Source organism: Zalophus californianus, chromosome 1 (assembly GCF_009762305.2).
Source record: "Zalophus californianus isolate mZalCal1 chromosome 1, mZalCal1.pri.v2, whole genome shotgun sequence".
Classification (NCBI taxonomy): Eukaryota; Metazoa; Chordata; class Mammalia; order Carnivora; family Otariidae; genus Zalophus; species Zalophus californianus.
Genome location: NC_045595.1, coordinates 207,437,641 through 207,459,186, shown reverse-complemented (window position 1 = coordinate 207,459,186; position 21,546 = coordinate 207,437,641). Strand labels below are relative to the sequence as shown.

Genomic DNA, 21,546 nt, shown 5'->3' with positions numbered 1-21,546 from the left:
TCCATTCCCCCATGGATGGACATTTAAGTTGTTTCCATTTCTTTACTCTTACAAACAATGCTATTGTGAAGGCTTGTACGTATCTTCTTGGGTACACATTTGAGTTTGGAGGATAGGAGCCTAGAAGTGGGCTGCAGAGTATGCACATCTTCACCTTGCCAAACTGCTGTCCAAAGTGATTGCACCAATTTACACTTTCTCCAGCCGAGTATGCAAGTTTCCTTTGTTCCACATCCTCTCAAACACTTGGAATTATGAGGTTTTTAAAATGTTTGCCAATCTGATGGACATGAAAAAGAAACTCAAAGTTTGTAATCTGCATGTCCTATAAGGATACTCATGTTTATTGACTATTTGAACCATTTATTTTTTAATCCTTTTTTCAGCTTTCACATTGCCCTTTCCATCGGGATTAAGAGTAGATTAAGAGTAGAAACTCTGCATCCAGGCTGCCTGGGTTCAAATTCTGGCTCCATCACACCCACCTAGTTTCTGAGGATACTTTGCTTGACCTCCCATTCCTGTTTCCTCATCTGTAAAGAGATAGCAGCACCCACCATGCAGGGTTGTTGAGGGTTTTTTGAGCTTGTATGCATAAAGTGCTCAGAACAGTGCCAGTGTGTTACCCCCAGGTGTCCCACAGCTGCTCAGCCAGATTCCCATGACAGATCTACCAAACCTCAGATGTGAGAGCTTCAAAACATCTCAATCATGGTAACTCAGCTAAAGGGCATGGGTCCTTCTGTTTCAATGGCACGAGTGAATCACTGGCAACGTGTTCCTTTCTGAAGTCACATTATCTACTCACTTGGTCAGGAGTGAGATGTACTGTAAACTCAGAAAACATTATCCCTACATTACTGAATAAGTCATATAAACAATGTGCAAGAAGGTGGGAAACACCATCAAAGCTGTGTGGCACAATGTTTCTGACATTACATTGGCATTCAATACATATCGGTGATTGCCTGAGAAGGAAATGTTGCTGACCTGCCTCTAGTGAAAACTTCGAGGGGTGTTGAACCACAAGCTAGACTCTATCAGGGAGTAGGTACAAGGATTGACACACAACCCTGCTCTTGACCTTTTCCTCACCAGGCTACCTGGCTTCTGTATTTCTACTTTGATGCACCTCCTTTGCAGCGCAGTTTTAAGAGGATCCTCCTTGAGTGTCTAGCATTCAACACTCATGAAAGCGGGCAGAAACCCCCCGGCTTGCCTCTCCACTCTCAGAGCTCCCCTATGCAGAGTGGATGACCTTTCTCCCAATCAAGGTTTCGATTTTCACAAGAGGCTAGCCAAGTTGCCAACCTATTCATCTTGAAAGCACATAGATTCACCATCAAACAGCATAGGATATCTGCAATTCTGGACCTAGCCAGACGCAATAACCTAAGGACATTTGCAGCTCATTTCTTGTCAGAACCAGTTGAGGACAGTGGTATTGATGGAAGACTGTGTCCAGCCCATCCATTCCTCTAGTCTAGATAGCCTCGCTTTATCCACGGCTTAAGCCATCTAAAAGCTGCATAACGTTAATACAGCGGTATTCTCCGAGGTGGTTGGATTACTGGTGATTTTTATTTTCTTCTTTTTAAACTCTTGTATTTTCCAAATTTTCTACCATGAGAATGTGTTCTGTTTATAATAAAAGAAAAACAAATGTTATTTTTAAAAGCTACATACTTGGAATATACTCTCTTCCCCACTCCCACCCTCCCGCATCCCAACAATAAGTACTTTAACTAAAAACCACTAGTATCAGACTCTCTATTTGATCAGAAAACGCCACAAAAAAAATTTATTTGTGAAACCCAAACTGCACTTTCAGGGAGTTTTCTGCTTTGAACAAGAATGTGCCTGAGGTTCTTCTCTACTCCATCACCCAGTCCATGTTACTTGTGAGCCATATAAGACGTTTCTTCCAGAACTAAACATCAGGAAAACTGCTTCACCTGAGCAACTTCTGTCCTCTTTCTTCATGGACAGTGAGAATCATGTAACTTGTCAGGCTTTCTCCTTTTATTTTAGGCAACAGAAAGGTCAAATACAAATATGAATGTAACTAATAACTGTGCAGGACCTTATCCCTATAGAGCTTTATTCTGAGGATCCCCAGCTCTAAATTGGTTTTTTAGTTTATTTTGTTGTGTTTTTAATATTCTTCTACCGAGCAGATTTATTCCTGAAGCCACTCTAAGCCCTTCTTACGGTGAGGCAAGACACGATTAAATGTAACAGTATACACTGCTCAATATTAATGCTTGTAATTTATATCCAAAATATTTGAAACTGAGGGACAACAAAGTCATGGTGCAGTGTCAACAATCTTTTTCAACTAATAAAAACTCAATGCAACATAAGAAACGAAGAATTAATTATGTAAGAAATTAAAAGAATTAATTATGATTTCACTCTGATGGTTAAACCATTAAATTTTTTTTCTTTCACTTACAAATGAGATTTACTTTATTTTTTATATCAACATATAGAAAACAGCAAAAATTCTTCTAGAATTATACAGATTAATTAAGAGAGCAAAAGGAGATAACACAGGTATTATGAACAAAGACTTCAACATCACCAGGTAAGATCTGTGTTCAAATCTTGACATCACTACTTATGAGTAAGTATGAGTCCGCCCGAATGTAAGTGTGGAGAATGACATTACCTAGTGAGTGGACTGTGAGAATCAAGGAACAGTGTAAAGTACTCGAGACAGCACATAACATGTTATCCACTCAGTCAGAACAGCTGCCGCTGCTGTTGTTTGTATAAAGCCTACACAGCCCCTTTAACCATTCAACTACATCCGACAAAAAACTACTAAAGGATTTTCTTGTATACCTGCAAAACACAAACATTTCTCAAAAATGGGTATTTAGCCTAACAGCTCAGTGACTGGAGTACTCTAACCAACTTACCTAAACTGTCCAGTGCGGAGAAAACAAAGAGCTCGGTTACCGTAAAGAAGATGATTTTCAGGTCTTTAAAAGAAATAATGTTTAGTCAGTAAAGTACATTACATACAAGGCAAATAAAACGCACACAGAGAGTGTAAGGCACGAAGGAGGCTTCCGCAGCCCTTGCATCTGGGCAGCGGCGCGGGAGGGATGGAAGGCGCCGAGACCTAACGGGCTAGGCCCTGGTCCCTCTACTCCCCACCAGAGTAACCTGGTTCGCGTCAATCCACACTCACTGTGTGCGAAACGCCCTACTTTCTCTGCCTAGCTCACAGGGATGTTGTGAGGGTCAAATGAGACGTATTAAAAAGCTAGCGAATCGTAAGTATGGTGTAGGTATAAAGGACAGAATTATACTTATGTAAGTCAGGACCATACCACTTTGACAAAGAAAGTCTGTAAATTCCAACAATTTAAATAGCTTCATTTCAAATTTTGTCTTTTCTAGCTTAATCTGTTTCCTTCCTCAGAACAAAGCAGGAGCCTTCCAGATGTGGTGTGCTCCCCTGACTCACTCATGCCCCATGGAGATAGGCAAGGCAGGAAAGAGAGCAGCCGTCTACAGCACACCCTCCAAAGACCGCTACGATACCAGACGGCCCAGGTGAAATACCAGTAGGAACCAAGTATGAAGCACACATGTAGGGACGCTATGAAATTCCAGCAGCTGAGCAAACAGAAGATGAGGTAGAGAGAACACACACTCTCGCAACAATTCCAACTATTATACTTTAAAAGTTCCCTCTCAGAAAGCAGAAATTCCTGAATGGGTATTAGTAACTAGCCCTTTTTGATTAGCGAATAATTTGGAAGGTATTAGCTGAAGGCAAAATGAGAACAAGAAAAAACAGGTGGGCTTACACTGGAAAGCTTGAGAGAAAACGGGGCAGGGTAGAAGCAATATTCACAATTCTGCCTGACTTGCTTAAATTCTACTACTCAGTTATTTCATCTACCCAGGCCATCCCTAACACTTCTAATGCCTAGGGGCGAGAAAATCTATTCTACATAGCAAGTTGAAGATCCTCTCTCCAATTCCTCGCCTTGCTTTTATTTCTCCTGACTAGCATTTCAACTTGATCCGCCACACAATAAGGATCTCATTGTTCTATTTTGCTCTTACCTATATTCAATGGCTCTGGTGTAATAGATAATAGCTATATCAAATCTTTCTTTTGAAAACTCTTCATTTCCTTTCATTTTCATTAGCTCTCCTTGCTGAGAAACCAAGGTGAAAGAAGACCCATCAATTAAAAGCAAAGACAATCAAGAATGCCAGTATCTAGGAAAAATGGTACTGGGCTTTTATCTCTGATAACAGAAATAAGCTAGGAGATTATTTATGTAGAAAATGAGAACCCAGTATCTAATATTTTGGTATATTTATTTTAAAAAATCTGTCTCTGATGACTCAAAGTTAACTTTGTTAAAGGAATATTAAAAAATAAACAAAACCAGCACATTATGAGTAACAACTAACAATTTATCCCCTTGTGTACAGTATTTGGCAGGCCCACTTTTAAAAATACCTATTGAGCCTGTCATATAGCAGGGAAAAAAAGAGATGCAAGGTAAAATTTTCAGTTAGAAGATATGATATTATTCAATAATCCTGAGTGCTTAAAAAAAATATATATATATACACAAATTGGTAGCATAGAGTCAATGTTGAATAGATTAACAAAAATGAGGCAGCAAAATTAGCAAGAATGAAATCAAAGATGCTACAGATATAATGGAAACTGTTCACTTCAAATATTCAAATTTTCAAAATAAACAGATCAAAATAAACTGGATCCTGTAAATGGCTTTAGTAAGTGAATTAAATAGAACACTAAATATTTTCCTAACTCCTTCTTTAAAAATTTAGTAAAAATCATATTTCCCAGGGCACCTGGCTGGCTCTGTTGGTGGAGGAATGTCACTCTTGATCTCAGGGCTGTAAATTTGAGCCCCGCCTTTGCGAATAGAGATTACGCAAAAATAAAATCTTTAAAAAAAAAATTTCCTTTGAGTGAATTCTATGGCATATGAATTACATCTCAATAAAGCTGTTACCAAAGAAAATTATATTTCTTTAACTAATTAAAAACCTTAGTTTAAAAAAATCAAATTTCAATTAACTCTTTTAAAATACATATATTTAAATGTTTATTATTCAGTATTCTATAAATTTACTTTAATAATATATATATTTGAAATACATATGTAAATTAAAAAATTCTGATCAAGATGTTGTTTTCCTCTTCCAAAAAAAAAATTCCAATCAAAATTTATTAAAATTTTCCCTCAAACGTGTTAGTGAATTTTACAACAGTTCCTGTGTGCTGACAGACAGCAGTTTTACTGAACTTTCTCTGAATGTTAATAAAAGTTCTAACAGATAAATTTTAAAATATACTTACAAGTAAACATTTATTCTCACCTCTATACATTCCGCACAATTTTGAGTTTTAAATTCTTCAAGCAAATTGCAGTTTTCTGTTACAACTTTAGTTATGTGATACTTGTCTAAATTTTATTTTCAGGAGAGAGTGAGAGAACATTTGTTTAAAAAAAAAAAGCAAACTGGTATTGTTAAAGTTCTAAAACTTAGGATACGTAGGTCAGTCCATAAGGTCAACTAATTATTATACTTTCTCATATTTCTAATAACATGTTTCTTATAATCTTTTACATGTATCAAATTATACAAATTAAAGTGAACAAGTGATAAAATGTTTTAGAACACATTAGATTCATTGCATGTGAATCTAACCTATTTTAGTTCTACCATTAAAAAAAACACTTATTATTACATTAATTCTAACTGTAGTTAAAACAAATCCTCAGTCATAATATTCCAAATAGGCCTCATAATTACTCAAGTTAGTTCAACAAACCTTACTGAGAGCCTATGCTGTACCTGGCACGATGTTCAACAAAAATGTCTAAAAACAAAAACTTGGAAAACTCTCTAAAATATACTTAATGTAACAAAGAATTTTAAATATCTTATTTCAACATTTTGATTCTCATGAATGAAACGTGAAAATGTTATTTGAAATACTATGCTTTTAAAAATTTAATAAACTAATTAAAATGCAGTAGGTAATAACCAAAATTTATGTTAAAAGTTTATCAGACCTCATTTTCTGTATTTTTAGCAGTTTATAGATTTAAATGTTAACAATTTTATCCCAACAAAACTGTAGTTAAGCCTCTAGCCAAACACATACATTTCCAAGATGAATAAAGTATCTAAAATCTAAATTTAAGGAAGAATTTCAGACGTTCACCAAATAAGGTAATTAATAAGGGACAGAGTAAGATTACAGGATTAAAAACCTGGGCTTTGAAATCAGGGAGACTTGACTTCTCATCTAGGTTCTACTACTCAGTAGACTGCAGAAATATCACTTAACCTCCCAAAGCCTTAGTTTGCTTATTTCTAAAATAGGGACAACAGCAGCTACCTTGTAACAGCTACCTTGTAGCTTCTTTACAGAGCAACTGTAAAGAAGAGAACAGAGAGAAAGAGAGAGAGAATATGTCAGAACCAAGCCCACATGGGTGCCCAATACATGATATTGGTCCTCTACTTCTACCATAAAATCTACCCTATAATTACAGGCCTCCAGAACAATGAGGAGAACCACCCCTACCGACATAATACAGTCCAGTATGTAATATCAGGAAAAACCTGTCTCCGTGTTTAAGCTTAATTTCTCTCTACCACTTAGATCAACAGTATAAAATCTGACCTCTTCTCAAGTGGTGATGGCAAATTACTCGTCATCAACTAAAGAGCACAATATTTCCTGCTTCAAGATCCCTACAGCTGTACTATTAAAAAAACACTGCTAACATTCAAATGCTTTAGAGAAACATATTTCACAAAGTTAAAAAAAAATATAGAAGGCAGTTTCATTATACGAAAGAATAACAGGGTCATCGGGAAAATGAAAATTATAATCTTAGCTCTGTTACTTATTTCTCTTTTGAAGAAGAATACATGAGGCCCCAGTTGTGGATTCTTTTCTTGGGTATTATAACTTACGGCATTCACTTGGTAGGATTTTTAGAAGTGTGACATCATAGAAATTATTAAGACAGGAAATATAGAATAAAGCTACCTATGAGGTTACAGTTCTCTTATTCAGGCTTTTCTCTTCTTTACAATAGAAAAAGATTTTTTTAAGAGAAAACATTTTTTAAAGTCCTAAGATAAATAAGAAATCACATAACCACACATTCCATTTTCCTAAATAATGCCTTTAAAAACTGAGTCAAGTAACAATTTAATGCATTTATACTTACATTCAGTAAAGAAAATACTTAACATAGGCCAACAATTGTCAACTGCTCCTAATTTAGGTAGAATTGTTACATCGCCTGTGTATTTCACCCAATTCAAAGCTTCTTCCATTGCCAAGATTTTCTGTATCAAAAAGATGGATGAAGAATGTGATTTGGGTATTAATTTTAATTGTACATGTGGTACCATAAATTTAACATACAGTATTTCAGATTCTTAATAAAAACTTAACAAAATCTTGCATTTTCATTACTCACGCAACTAGAATAGCTGGACCCCAACATTTAAGTTAACAGATACCAGGGACTCACATATGTTACATCTTCAAATAACCTCAGGCTACCCTCATAGGCCAAGATGCTGCTTCAATCACTACAGACCTAGAAGTTGAGGTTTACAACCTGGCCAGCAGCTGCCCTGGGTGCAATAATACAAGGTGAATGAGGGGTCTCAGATCTCATCTAAACTAGGACTTCCATCCTTACCACAAGGTTAAAGGTACAGATTAAGGTTCCTGAAAGGGACTATGTATTTTAAATGGTCTATGGCAAACAGAAGAGTAAGGAGATAAACAGGAGGAGAGTGCAGCTGTGCAAATAAGCACTCAGTGCAAAGATCTTCATGAAGAGGCAGGAGCTCACAGGAATGTTACTCGTACTTCTAGTCTGAAATGACTTCAGAAGTTAAGTAGAAGAGTTATCGATGCTCATGTCAGGCTTAAGGGAAACAAGTAGATGTTTATGTTACCAGTAGCATTAAAAACTGGCTTATAATTTTATCTGGAGATTATCTAATAATTACATATCAAAAATGTTCATACCAGAGACCTAATAATTTCATTTGAGAGAATATATGCCAGATAAATAATCTAAAAAAGAAAAAAAGAATCAATGTGTAAAAGCAGCCCGGGGGTGCCTGGGTGGCTCAGTCATTAAGTGTCTGCCTTCGGCTCAGGTTATGAACCCAGGGTCCTGGGATCGAGCCCCACGTCGGGCTCTCTCCTCGGCGGGAAGCCTGCTTCTCCCTCTCCCACTCCCCCTGCTTGTGTTCCCTCTCTTGCTGTCTCTCTCTGTGTCAAATAAATAAATAAAATCTTAAAAAAAAGAAAAAGGGCAGCCCAAAATTATACTACATATACGGGGAGGAGGGAAGGATGCAAACCCCCAAAATAAGGAGACTGCTTAAGGAAAATACAGATATCAATACTAGCAACTACTACATGTAAAACACTAACTCGTGAACCCAATTCATGGAGCAATGAGCAGTGAGACAACTGCCCTTTATCGGCAGTGGTTGTGCTTGCTTCCCGCATTTAATACTTACATTTTCTATTTTATAACCAATTCTCAATAAGCCTCCGATAAAGAATGAATCATTCTGCAAAACAAAACAACAAAACATGAACCATCTTCAATCAGTTACACTTGAATTTTCCAGTGGACAAAAAAAAAATCCTACATTTCAGGAATACTGCTATGTGTACAAAGAGTCCACCTCCCACAAGCACTTTCATGCCCAATTTACCTCCTAAGAACCCTAAAACAAGAATTCAGAAGTAGTCTTACATTGGCTTCTAATAATAAAATGGCTTAGTGTAACTTTTAGATGTATGGACTTTAAAGTTCATTACATCAAGATTTTTTTATGAAACTACATTGACTGATACAAGGAATAGCAAAGGAGGGGCGCCTGGCTGGCTCAGCTGGTTAAGCGTCTGCCTTTGGCTCAGGTCATGATCTCAGGGTCCTGGGATCGAGCCCCGCATCAGGTTCCCTGCTCAGTGGGGAGTTTGCTTCTCCCTCTGCCTCTCACTCATTCTCTCTCTCAAATAAATAAATAAAACCTTAAAAAAAAAAAAAAAGGAATAGCAGAGGCTCATCAGCAGGAAATAAACACTTGGCTCCATAACTCCATAACCAACTGAAATAAGAAAAATGATCAAACGGCTTTCAAGGGAAAAAACCTTCAGTATAATACAGGGCACTGCCTCAAATACTATATAATAAAAGTTTACCCCAAAGATCAAATATTTGTTGTGGTGCTGCTGCCAGTGGCATGATTTCACAAGAACCCATCACTTTCAGTGACAAAAGCTCCTATGACAAAAGTTCCTATGAGCTTTCTTTCATCTGTGACAAATTCCATTTTCTATCCTTTAATGATGGGAATGGTCCTGGATCTCATCATTCATGTCAGAACCAGGAAGACCACCGTCTACATCATTCATGTCAGAACCAGGAAGACTGCCGTCTACCTAATCTCTCAAACACATAGCACAAACTCACGGGTAGTAGAATAATCTCAGGTTCAATCAAACTCAAACCATTACCCACTATAAATGAGTAACATGGGCCTGACACCACATAAATTATATTCTTTAGATACAGGGGGCCAAATACACATTCCACCACTTACCACAACTTTCTTTGCCAAATCCACAATATCTTCCATCAATTCCAGATGTTGTAATTTCTTCAAACTTATCTCAGAAGCATGAGAATTGCTTAAATACAAATTCATTTTTAAAAAAATTAGGTTCTCATACATAAAAATTCATTGAGCTTTACACTTTATGTTATACCCCAATTTAAACTACTTGAAAAAAATTAAATTCTCTTACTTCACTCTAGGTAACTATAAGTTGTTAAGTGGACAAAATACCTTTTTCTCTCTTCTGTACTACAATGCTGCTATTTATAAACAAGCATATTAATTTTCCTTCAGTTTCAAATCTACCATCTAATGCTCCTCAGAGGTTCACTCATCATAATGTCACCATGATTAGTCATTCATATCCAAATCCAAAGCATTAACTTTTTCCATCTTATTACGTAAGAGTCAAGTTGAACAGTTTATACAAGAATAAAACATAAGCCTTCCCCTGTACTTGGCATTCCTCAGTAATGGGCAACATGCTTATCATCACTGTTTACACAAAATGAATGACGTGTAGTAACTTACGTGGCCTCCACACAGGGGTGCAACCGTGATATTATAGAACTGTGCTGACGTTGAAACAGAAGTGGCCAGAAGATGTATATTTTAATGGCATCACAGTAATCTTGCAGGACAGAAACTGGTTTACTACACCACATATTGCAGATGTCAAATTCTTTATTAAAAAAAGTTTTAAATTAATATTTTATGCCTCATTTTGGAATAAATCAACACTGTTAATAGAGAAATGGCTACAATGGATGTGGAAAGGTAAGAAAGAAGGGGATGAGCAAAACAGACGAAGGGGACTAAGAAGTAAAACTTCCACTTATAAAATAAACAAATCACGGGGACGTTAAGTTCAGACGGCATAAGGAATATAGTCACTAACATAGTAATAACTTCATATGGCAACAGATAATAACTACACTTATCATGGTAAGCACTTCTCAATGTATATAAATGTCCAATCACTATGTTGTACACCTGATACTAATATAATATTGCATGTCAACTACACTTCAATTAAAAATACATTAATCAAAAAGTAAAAAAAATGAAAGATATGTAGGACTGCTTTGTTGATGTGAATGGATGAACCTCCCACAACAGTCTCTCAACAAATTAAAATACCGATGTACTCACCTAAGTTTCTCTCACTTTGAGTAAAATCTTTATACTGCATACCCTAAACAGAAAAAAATTCTTTTGATTTGTATCTGGTGAAATGCAAAAATACAGTTTTCAATTTTTAATGTAAGGATTATCAGTACTAAACTAACAAATTTTTCAGTGCACATTTACTTATACACTTTGATTACAATATCTTCGGCCGGTGAGTCCTTTAGGCTTTTTTTTTTTAAGTGTTTCCCCCAAGTCTGCGTCTACGGCTATCTCTTGAGAGTATTCTAATCTCTAGTCAGAAAACCATCTTCCAGGGCACCTGGGTGGCTCAGTCGGTTAAGCGTCTGCCTTCGGCTCAGGTCATGATCCCAGGGTGCTGGGATCGAGCTCCGCATCGGGCTCCCTGCTCAGCGGGAAGCCTGCTTCTCCCTCTCCCACTCCCCCTGCTTGTGTTCCTGCTGTCGCGCGCTCTCTCTCTCTCTCTCTCTGTCATATAAATAAAATCTTAAAGAAAACCATCTTCCCTTATCACCCATTCTCTGGTACTGAACATTCTTGTTGTTGAGGCACCATTTACTTTCTCTTCTGAAATCGCATTTGAAACTCCCTGTAAAAACTTTTACCCCACAAAAACATCTTTACTCCCATAGCTCTAAATCAAAAAAACCTTTAAAATGTAGACATTAAGTCCTCAGAATAAAAAAAGATCTGTAACTATGAATGGTGATGGATGTAGTTTTTTTTTTTAAAGATTTTATTTATTTATTTGACAGAGAGAGAGAGAGAGTTAGCAAAAGCAGGAACACAAGCAGGGGGAGTGGGAGAGGGAGAAGCAGGCTTCCTGCTGAGCAGGGAGCCCGATGCGGAGCTCAAACCCAGGACCCTGGGATCATGACCTGAGCCGAAGGCAGACGCTTAACAACTGAGCCACCCAGGCGCCCCAATGGATGTAGTTTTAACTAGACTTACTGTGGTGATAATTTCACAACATTTACACATTTCAAGTCATTCTGTTGTACACCAGAAACTAATACAATGTCATGTCAATTATATCTTAATAAAATAATAAACCTTTAAGACACGATGTTAAAACAAAAAAGCAACAAATCTTACCACCCCATCGCAGTAAAGTTGAGTCACACGAACATAATCACTGGACATAAATTCAGGAGCAAAGACACAATCATCCACATAAGGGCAATCTTCTAACAAGGCATCATCTGCTACAGTGAAATCTCCCAGGGCAAAATCGTCCATGCTGTACCATCCTAAGGAAACAACACAAACCCAAATCAGTAATTAAATCATTTGAGATAATATGAGAAGCAGTTTTCCTGGCCTCTATGGTATATTAGAAAAATCCTTCGAACTTAGGCTTCCCCAAAATAACCAGTAAGAACACTGAGTCTGGAAGATTCTCATCCTCAGTCTGCTGCTATTCTTTCCCAACTCTCTTCAAATACCAGTTTAATCTTTTTTTTTTCCTGAAGCTCACATAGTCACCATCTCTACTCTGAATTTATCTGTTAGATGTCTCCTTTAGATGGAAGATAATTAAGGGCATCTTACTCACTTCTGTATGTGCCCAGCACATGGTAAAGCCCTCCAATAATTGTTTGCTGAATGAACAAAAGACATCTTTCCACTGCTGCCCTTTTACCCCAACTGCTTTTACTGCATCCTGAGAAACAATGCCATTTCACCACACACAAACTCCGCCATATTCTCAACCTCCTGGCCAGAAGTTAATCCTGACCCCACTGAGAAAATGGTTTCTTATTGGCTGCTTATATTTCCCTATCCATCCATCCGTGTGTGTTCCTGTCTTGGGCAAAGGGGCTGAGCTGGAATGGTACGGGGCAAGCTTGTCAATCTCCTACCTCCCCACAGCCGCACCCAGACTTCCATCCTCCTAACAATCACTGCACCTGGCGCTCTCACAACTACCACAACACACAGCACTGCTAGATTGCAAATGTGGGCAAAAAGCCTCACATTACCAACAGCCTCCTATTATCAAACATATTATCTATGTTTTAAAAAGAATTATTTCAATGGGGGAAAAAAGAAAATTAGGGCTGGAGTTTCAGACTAAGGGTTTTTTTCTGGAAGAAAGTTTAATAATAAAAATTTATCGCCATCAGAGAATAGCCACAAAACATAAACATCATTAAAAAATGCAGCACGGTAGTCCTTCTAACTCTTGCCCAAGTGATGGCCTTCTTTTCGTATCATCATCACCACCACTATTAACACCACTTCTTAGACTTTTCCCCTTCACTACTGCCTGGCCATTGTCAGTACAAACCAAATTTCTTTTTTCCTAAGCAAGACCACCATCGGTCCTCGAAATACAAATCTGTTTAGTTCTTATTACGTCCAATTTGCCGTACGAAAACCTCATAGTATGAGAAGAACAATAACAATCCTCCTAGCTAACTATTCATACTATTTGTCACACATCATACCAAGCATTTTTACACGCATTATCTCGTTCATCCTCTCGGCAATTCTCAGGTCCAATCATCATCACCTGCAGTGTACAGATGGGAAGCATTCTGAATAAAATTAAGTAACTTGCTCAAAGTCACCAAGCTAGGAAGGATTCAAACGCAGATCCTCTGATTCCATAGTCTCTCCTCTCGCTCTATTTCACTGTATCTACCTTTGCTTGTCATTGCTACCTACTTCGCTCTTGCTTGTCCTGTTTAAGAACACTGGCCATTAGTTCACAGTGTTCCCAGCTCTCCTCCAAACTCTCACCATCCCAGCCACATCAAGGCCCATGTAGACAATGCCTTCAAGACCCCAGCCCTGCTGTTGACCTCCTTGACTAAAATGATCTTCACCACCCAATACCTAGGCTCTTCCTTCCCAAGGCTACACCTCAGATCACAGTGCAGGTCTAAACCAGTTTTTAAATCTTTAACTCTGATTAGCTCCTCTGACCGCAACCAAGAGTCATACGACTCTTGCATCCTCCATCTCCTACCACAGACATTCTTCATCCTCATCACAATTCTTCCTCCCTTCTCTCCCATTTCCTCCATTCTCATTCACTTTCAGCTTTCTGCAACTGGGTTTCTACCTCTGCCATTCAAGGGAAACTGCTCACGATAAGGTCATTAGTGACCTTCTACAACAGGTTGGTTATCTATCATGTCTGGAACGTGACCTGTTCTGGATGAACAGAGTTTAGGGAATTTAACTCCAAAAGTGAAAAACCAGACTAGGACCCAAAGTATGGAATGTAAAATGGGACACACGCTATCTTGGAAATAGACACACTTTTAAACTCATTTGCCTTACAAACATTTTTCGTATGTATACACAGAAAAAGCCAAAAACTCTCTGTCATAGCCCACACATCACCATCATGGCATTGATTACAATCCAGTTAACGTGCTCATACCCAGCAGACCGAGCCACTGTGACATCATGCTGGTCATTGTCAGCCTGGCAAACCTCACTAGCACACCCTACACCAACTACACTGTAATTAGACACTGGTGTGATTTTTATTTTCTATTTTGTTTTAACCAGAGAGGTGACTGGCACAGGGGTTAATTAAGAGCATGGACTCTGAAATCAGATTGCCTAGGATTGTATCCTGGCTCCCCCATTTCCTGAGTATATGATCTTGGGCAAGTTACTTTACCTCTCTGTACTTCATTCAGTTCCTCATGTACCAAATGCAATAGCAATACCACCTACCTGATTAACCAGTTAACACATCTGTAGTGCTTAGAATAGTACATGGCATATAGGAAATGCTATAAATATCACCTATCATTAACATTAGTATTAGGTGAGTATTTTTAAAAATCCACTGTTTGGATGCTTCCAGCTAAATGGTCTACCTTAATTGCTAAGTCCAAAGAGCACTTTTCAGCTTACAACTTACTTGACGCTGTTGACCACTTCCTCCTCCTCAGAACTCTTCATTTGGACTCCAAAGACCATCTTCTCCTGGTTCTCCTCCTATTCTTCTGGCTGCTTTTCCTCAGTCTCCATGGGCTCTTCTTCTCCATTCCCCGCCACCCAAATGTCAACTCTTTTCTTTTCAGGCTTACTCTCTCCTTGGTGACCTTACCCACCACACCCATGGCTTAAAGCAGCACTTTCTGAACTTCCATTATTTGCACAGCTTCACCATGATTTTTGCCGTTTCCACACATCAAATGTATTTTTATTTACTTAGTATTTCTCTTTTATTGGGCTCACTTGGCCTATGGGATAATATCCATGACATCATAGGTTTGATGCACAACTAATAGCTTTCATACACATTAAATTCTTAACTATTAAAAAAATCTATGTGCCACTTTAAATATTTCATACTACACAATCGTAGCAAACAATCGCTGAAACACCCAAATGCTGAAGAGTCTCTAATTTCTCCAGGCTGCATTGCATCTCTATAGTTATTGGATCAACTGTTACTGAATCTTAAACAAGATGTCCCACAAGCCTCTCAGATTCATCACGTTCAAAAATGAACTTATCTTTTTCCTCAAAAACAAACAAATGAAACCAAGTCCCTTCCTCTTTCTGTATGCTATCAGTCAATTGCTCTACGTGCCACCTAGTTAACCAAACCAGCAACATGGGGGGTCAATCTAGACCCCCCAGTCTCTTTCAACATTCCTATCCACCTGACCACAAAGTCCTACCCTTTCTCTCCACCTAAGAAATCTAAAATGAAGCGCACACACACCTCTTCGTGCCAGCAACACTGCCTTAACTGTCACTTCATCTTTTCTCCTCTGAACTAACTTAACAAGCAGCCTCCTAGCTGGTCACTTGCCTTCAACCTTGGCACTCCCTAAAACTCTGATCGTAACATTTCAGGGCTCAAAATCATTCAATAGCTTCCCTTCACCTTCAGAATAAAGTACAAACTCCCTACCATAGCATGGAAGGCCTTTTGTAATCCTGGTCCTGCTTTTATTTCCAGTCACTCCACAACATGCAACTTAGAAGCCATTCATACTCAACTGCTTCTGATTCATAAACAAACCTTATTCTGCAACCACCTAATGCCTACCAGCCCTTAATACTCCATTCTGGGAAGCATTTCTTGATCTTCTCACTACTACCAATTTTCTTTCTGCACCTTTTCTCTGTAAGACCAGAGCACCCTGTCCATATCTTTTTGACAGCAGTTCTCACACTGGTCATCACGGGTTTATCTTTGCAGGCCCAGAGGGTACACTGTGCCCTACTCATCTTGATTCCCTAACTCAGTATTTCTCAAATTTTTTATTCACACTCCCCAAGTAGAAAACCTTGTAAAATCCACTTGCGACCTATACTACTGTTATTCAATATTTTTTCCTTGAGAATAACTCAACTTCTAACTTCAATGTAAACTTGTTTTAATAGAAAATTTGATATCACAAGAAATCTTACATTTGGTAGGACAGGTTTTATTTTTCTAATACAAACTCAAGTAAACATATTGCTAAAATTAAACATTAATGTAAAGGACTTCTAATCCCATCAGTTACAATGAACTAATGGGGGACTCTCACTGAAAAACAAAGTAGATCCTAGATTTTAAAAATTTTTAAATTTTGCTGAGCTCATAGGGAACATTTAAAGCCACCCTTTCCCCCCGAAAGGAACAAACCCCTTGCTAAAAACTAAAGCTGACAGTCAAGAGCTACAAATAATAATGCCAAGAGCAATAATGGACACTGAGCCCTGGGCCCGAAGCAAAGTGAGGAAACTGAGCCATGTAATGTAAACTCCCTGACTCCCAATGGAAGCTGATAACAAACCCTATCAGAAGAAAAGCACCCCCAAATCAAACTCTCAAGATCCCACAAGGAAAGATCAATCAAATAGTTCACAACCAAAGATCATCAAGCAAAGGAGGTGACAACCCACCATGAGGCAGAGACAACAGAAAGAACAAGTCATAAATTTAGACCCCTAAAGACATCAGACATTGGGACTACCAGATACAGTCTACAGACTACCCATGGATTCAGAAAAACAAGCAAGCAACATGAGACTATAAAAGAAAAGAGTTGGTGTGTCTCAAAAAAGAAGTGGAACTTTGAGAAATAAGGAATATAACTTAAAAGTAAAAGGAAAAAAATGGATGCACTTAAGAGAAGATTAAGCACAGATAAAGAGAAATTGATGAACTACAAGATGTGTCTGATAAAAATTACCCAGCATTGTAAATTCTGGTAAAGAAACAAGAAAATGAAAACGTTGAAAGATGAAAAGTATTGATCTGGAAACAGTTCAATACATATACATCCAATTAAATTTCCAGAAGGAGAAAATAGATAAAAGATAATATTTATTATAAGGCTCAAATCTTCTAGACCTCATGAAAGACAAAATTCAGAATCAAGAAACACGTGTATCCAAAAGAGAATAAATAAAAAGTAATCTCCATCAGACTTAGAAGGGAAATGACATAGCACCAAAGACAGAAAATCCAGTGCAACCAAAAGAAAAAGTATTTTCTTCAAAGTAGTAAAAATAAAACTGGCAGGAGGCTTTGTGTGTAGAAGATTTTTACCATGCGGACAAAAAATAATCTATCAACCTAGAACTATATACTCATCGGAACTATCAAGAACAAGGATAAAATGAAAATAATTATATTTTTTTATTTTTTTTAAAGATTTTGTTTGAGAGAGAACACGCGCACACACACAACAAAAGGCAGGGGCAGAGAAAGAGGGAGCAGACTCCCCACTAAGCATGGAGGCCAATGTGGGGCTTGATCCCAGGACCCCTAAGCGCCCTCAGGCACTTAACCAACTGAATCACCCAGGTGCCCCTGAAAATAACTTTACATAAAAACTGAGCTACCAAGAGACTTGAACTAATTCCTAAAAAAATATCAATTAAAAGACATAAACTGTCTGACTAGATTAAAAGAAAAATCCAGGAATATATTCTTTATTACAGACATCTAAAATTTAAGGACATAAAACAAGTGACAGTAAAATAAAGGAAAAGGATATTCTAGGTAAATTACCACCAAAAAAAAGGTGGGATAGATTAAATAGATACTAACACAGAAAGCAAAATTAGGCATAGAGAGGATGAAAGCATAATAGAAAAGGTTCAATCCACGAGGAAAATAATGTTAAACTTTCACATATCTAATCAAAGTCTCAATATACATAAAAAAAAGGTTGTTAGAACTACAGAAAGTCAGTTAGAAGGTGGTAGTGGGAAACTGCAACACATCTCTCTCAATTAAGACAGGTGAAACAAAAATTAATAAAGACAGCCTGAACAACATAATTTACAGGCTTGAGCTAACAGATACATAACAATTAGAAAATACATACTTGTCACAAGTACACACTGAAAAGTTATAATTCACGATGTACAAGGCCCTAAGTCTAGGGAAAATATTTTTTAAAAGATAAAATACACACTACATTCTCTGATAACACAATTTAAAAGTGAGTAACAGAAAGAAAAAATGTTAATGTAGATATTTTGAAAATTAAACATATTTCAAAGAAAAATTTAAACATGTAAGTCAAAGAAGAAATCAAAATGAAAATTTAAAAAGTACTTAGATTTGAAAGTTAATGAAAACACAATAAACTAAACAATGTTAGATAAACTGAAAATAAATTTTGAGCAAGTTTACAGCCTAACATACTTACACTAGGAAATAACAATGGCTGAAAATTAATCAGTTAAGCATGCAATTTAAGTTAGAAAATGACATACGGCTAAGTCCAAAGAGAGAATAAGTAAATAAAAAAAAAAAAAAAAGAATCAATGAACTAAAACACAAAAATGTAATAGAAAGAATTAGGTCAAAAATTAATCGCGTGCCAAGATTAGTAAAATAGACAAACTTTTGGCAAGATTAATCAAGAAAAAAGAGAAGCCACATACAAATAATGTTCACAATGAGAAAAGGAACATTAACTACAGATAAAGCAGAAATTAAAAAGGGAATTAAGAAAATACCATGAACTTGACACCAATCAACTTAAAATTTTTGTTGAAAAACAAATTTCTTAAATTTACCAAAATCGATGAAAAGAAATAGAAAAAAATCTGAAATGCTACTACTACTCAACTGCTAATCACTACTAAATTATTAACAATTTACAATCCATCTACAAAGAAAACATTAGGTCCAAATGATGATAGAGGTAAATTCCACCAAACTTTTAAGAAACAAATCACTCCAACCCAAACTGCCCAGAGAACAGAAAAAAAAGAGCTATTCTCTAATTTGTATAAGGCCAGTATAACCTTAATGCCAAAATCAGACAAGGTAGTCTATAAAGAAAAATGATGGGTGATTTCACTCACAAACAGATACAAAAATCCTAAATAAAATATTAGCAAACTCAATCCAGTAGTTCACGAAACTACAATTCACTAAGATCAATTTGGGTTTATCTCAGTGAAGAATACAAAAGAAAAATAAGAATTTTAAAATATATAAATTGAAATTTATTACATTTAACAGATTAAAAAAGAAAAACCACAAAATATTTTTTTCTGTCCCATGCAGAAAAGCATGTGCCAAAATTGCAAAGACTTCCCTAACTTAATAAAGAGAATCTACAAAAACTTAAAACAAAGATTTTTAATGGGGAAACATTCCCTTTAAAATCAGGAATGAGACATGTATGCCCACTATAATCACTTCTAAAGAACAACCATAATCAATTCCATTGAACATAGATGTAAAAGTATGCCAGCATATTAAGACCAGAAAAAAAAATTTTAAGGGAAAATAACTGAAAGAACCAAAAGTGTCAGTACCTGCAATGACATAATTATTCACACAGAGAATCACTGAAACTATATTAGAAATAATAAGAGTTTATCAAGTGATGGCTAAACATTAATATAAAAAATCCATTAAATTTATATTTGCTAACAATAAAGTCAGAAAATAGAATCTTAAAAAATAATACCATTTATAAAAGCAACAAAACTACTAGAAACATCAGAATCAATCTTTTAAAAGTGTTAGATCTGTATGGAGAAAATTACAAAACTACATTAAAAGACATTGAAAACCTGAATAAATGGAAATACATACCATGTTCTCAGACAGGAAGGTTCAAAATCTTAAAGATTTCAATTCTCCCTCAAATTGATTCAATAATTCCAATTCCCAAAGAATTTTTCACGTCACTTGACAAGTTGATTCTTAAAACAAGAACAAAGGTCCAAGAACAGCTGAGACTCAAGACCCCTTGCCCCAAATAAGATTTCTGGTAAAGCCGTAGGATTAATAATTATCACAGTGTGGTATAACACAGAGATAGTGAAGCAGACAAGTGGCACAGAAAGGGGAGTCAGAAACAAACCCCTGCTGGTGAACAGAGGGCCAATTCCATGCATGGTAGGAGGACAGCTGTAGCCACGTGGAGGAAAAAAATGAATGTGGATCACTGCCTCACACTGTACACAAAAATCAATACCAGATGAATTATGAATTTAAATGTGAAAGACATCATTTTAAAATTTCTAAAAAGAAACCCAAGAGAATGTCTTTCTAATTCCAAGGCCAGGTAAAGCTTCCAATTAGATTACATTAAAATTAAGAACTTTTGTTCACCAAAACACACCATAAAGAGTAAAAAGACAAGCCATGAACTGGAAGAAGATATTTACAATGCATATAATCAACAAAGGATCAGTGTTACCAGTTTATTAGTTTTAAAAGACAACCCAAGAGAAAAATGGGTAAAAGATATGACCAGGTAATTCACAAAAGGGAAAACAGTTCATAAACATATGAAAAGATGCTCAAACTCATTAACAAAGAAATGCGAATTAAAATCACATCATTTCATACCCATTTGATTGGCAAATATTAAGAAATCTGATGATAATAAGTGTTGGAGTAGATATAGATCAACTATAACTCTTATACACTGCTTATCAAAGTATATAAAAATTGACAAAACTGCTGGTCAAAGTACAAGGTGGTACAACCACTTCAGAAAACAATTCGGTAAAGCTGAACATTCATACCCCATAATCCAGCAATTTGACTTCTAGCAAATAGCTTACCACAGTAGTATTCCAACCATTTTTTACTCACAAACCACTAAAAATTGTTTGAAATCATTTTCACACTAAGATGACATCTAAAAGTGTTCAGCCCAAGTTTAAATAATCGCAAATGATGAATTCTTGTGACTTAAAAATAAAACTGACATATCATTGGTTTAAACTGTTATAATTATTATAGCATAGGATTTATCAAAAATAACTATATACGCTGATAATTAAACATAAAATGTGAAATTGTATTGCAAATGCAGCTCTTGAGATGAGAAGTACCTGGATTAGAAAAGGCTTTCTCTAACACTATATATATACTGGATTTTAAATTATCTGTCTTCCATGGAGTTTTTCTGCTTGAGACAATGCCACAATTCCATGTGGGCAAGTGGTATGCCTTCCTTACCTAAGGCAGAAGTGCTACTAGGAAAGGTAAGGTAGAAAACAGAACCAGCAGGCGGCCTCTATCACAGGCCTCGGGCATCACCAGCTTTAGGAGTACACACGGAATGTAATGGTCTGGAAACTGACTCATGAATCTCACGCCTGTCCAAGTACTCCCTAGAAGTAGCTTCATTACTCCCCTGGGGATCATACACCCCAGCATGAAAACTAGAGAAATTCTTGCAACTGTGTACAAGATACGTACAAGAATCTTCATAACAGCAAAACCTAGAAACAGCCAAATGTCCA

At 36.7% G+C, this 21,546-nt stretch overlaps 1 protein-coding gene across 7 annotated transcripts in view; it reads right to left on the bottom strand.

Annotated features, from left to right (window-relative positions):
• The window catches only part of TTC3 (tetratricopeptide repeat domain 3), a 116,521-nt gene that overhangs the window by 91,932 nt on the left and 3,043 nt on the right, over positions 1 to 21,546 (bottom strand). For 3 of the 7 annotated variants that reach the window (XM_027582290.1, XM_027582287.1, XM_027582288.1), the window contains exons 2-10: positions 11,935 to 12,089; positions 10,843 to 10,885; positions 10,222 to 10,372; positions 9,676 to 9,763; positions 8,584 to 8,637; positions 7,263 to 7,383; positions 5,389 to 5,474; positions 4,087 to 4,181; positions 2,925 to 2,987 (exon numbers count right to left, since the gene is read on the bottom strand). The exons of 2 other annotated variants lie outside the window; for them this stretch is intronic. In XM_027582290.1, the coding sequence (XP_027438091.1) occupies positions 2,925 to 2,987; positions 4,087 to 4,181; positions 5,389 to 5,474; positions 7,263 to 7,383; positions 8,584 to 8,637; positions 9,676 to 9,763; positions 10,222 to 10,372; positions 10,843 to 10,885; positions 11,935 to 12,078 (845 nt within the window). In that variant the 5' untranslated portion in view covers positions 12,079 to 12,089. Of the gene's footprint in view, positions 1 to 154; positions 1,579 to 2,924; positions 2,988 to 4,086; positions 4,182 to 5,388; positions 5,475 to 7,262; positions 7,384 to 8,583; positions 8,638 to 9,675; positions 9,764 to 10,221; positions 10,373 to 10,842; positions 10,886 to 11,934; positions 12,090 to 14,725; positions 17,058 to 21,546 lie in introns of those variants that run through there. 2 more of the 7 variants (XM_027582289.2, XM_027582291.1) reach the window with 2 other exon arrangements.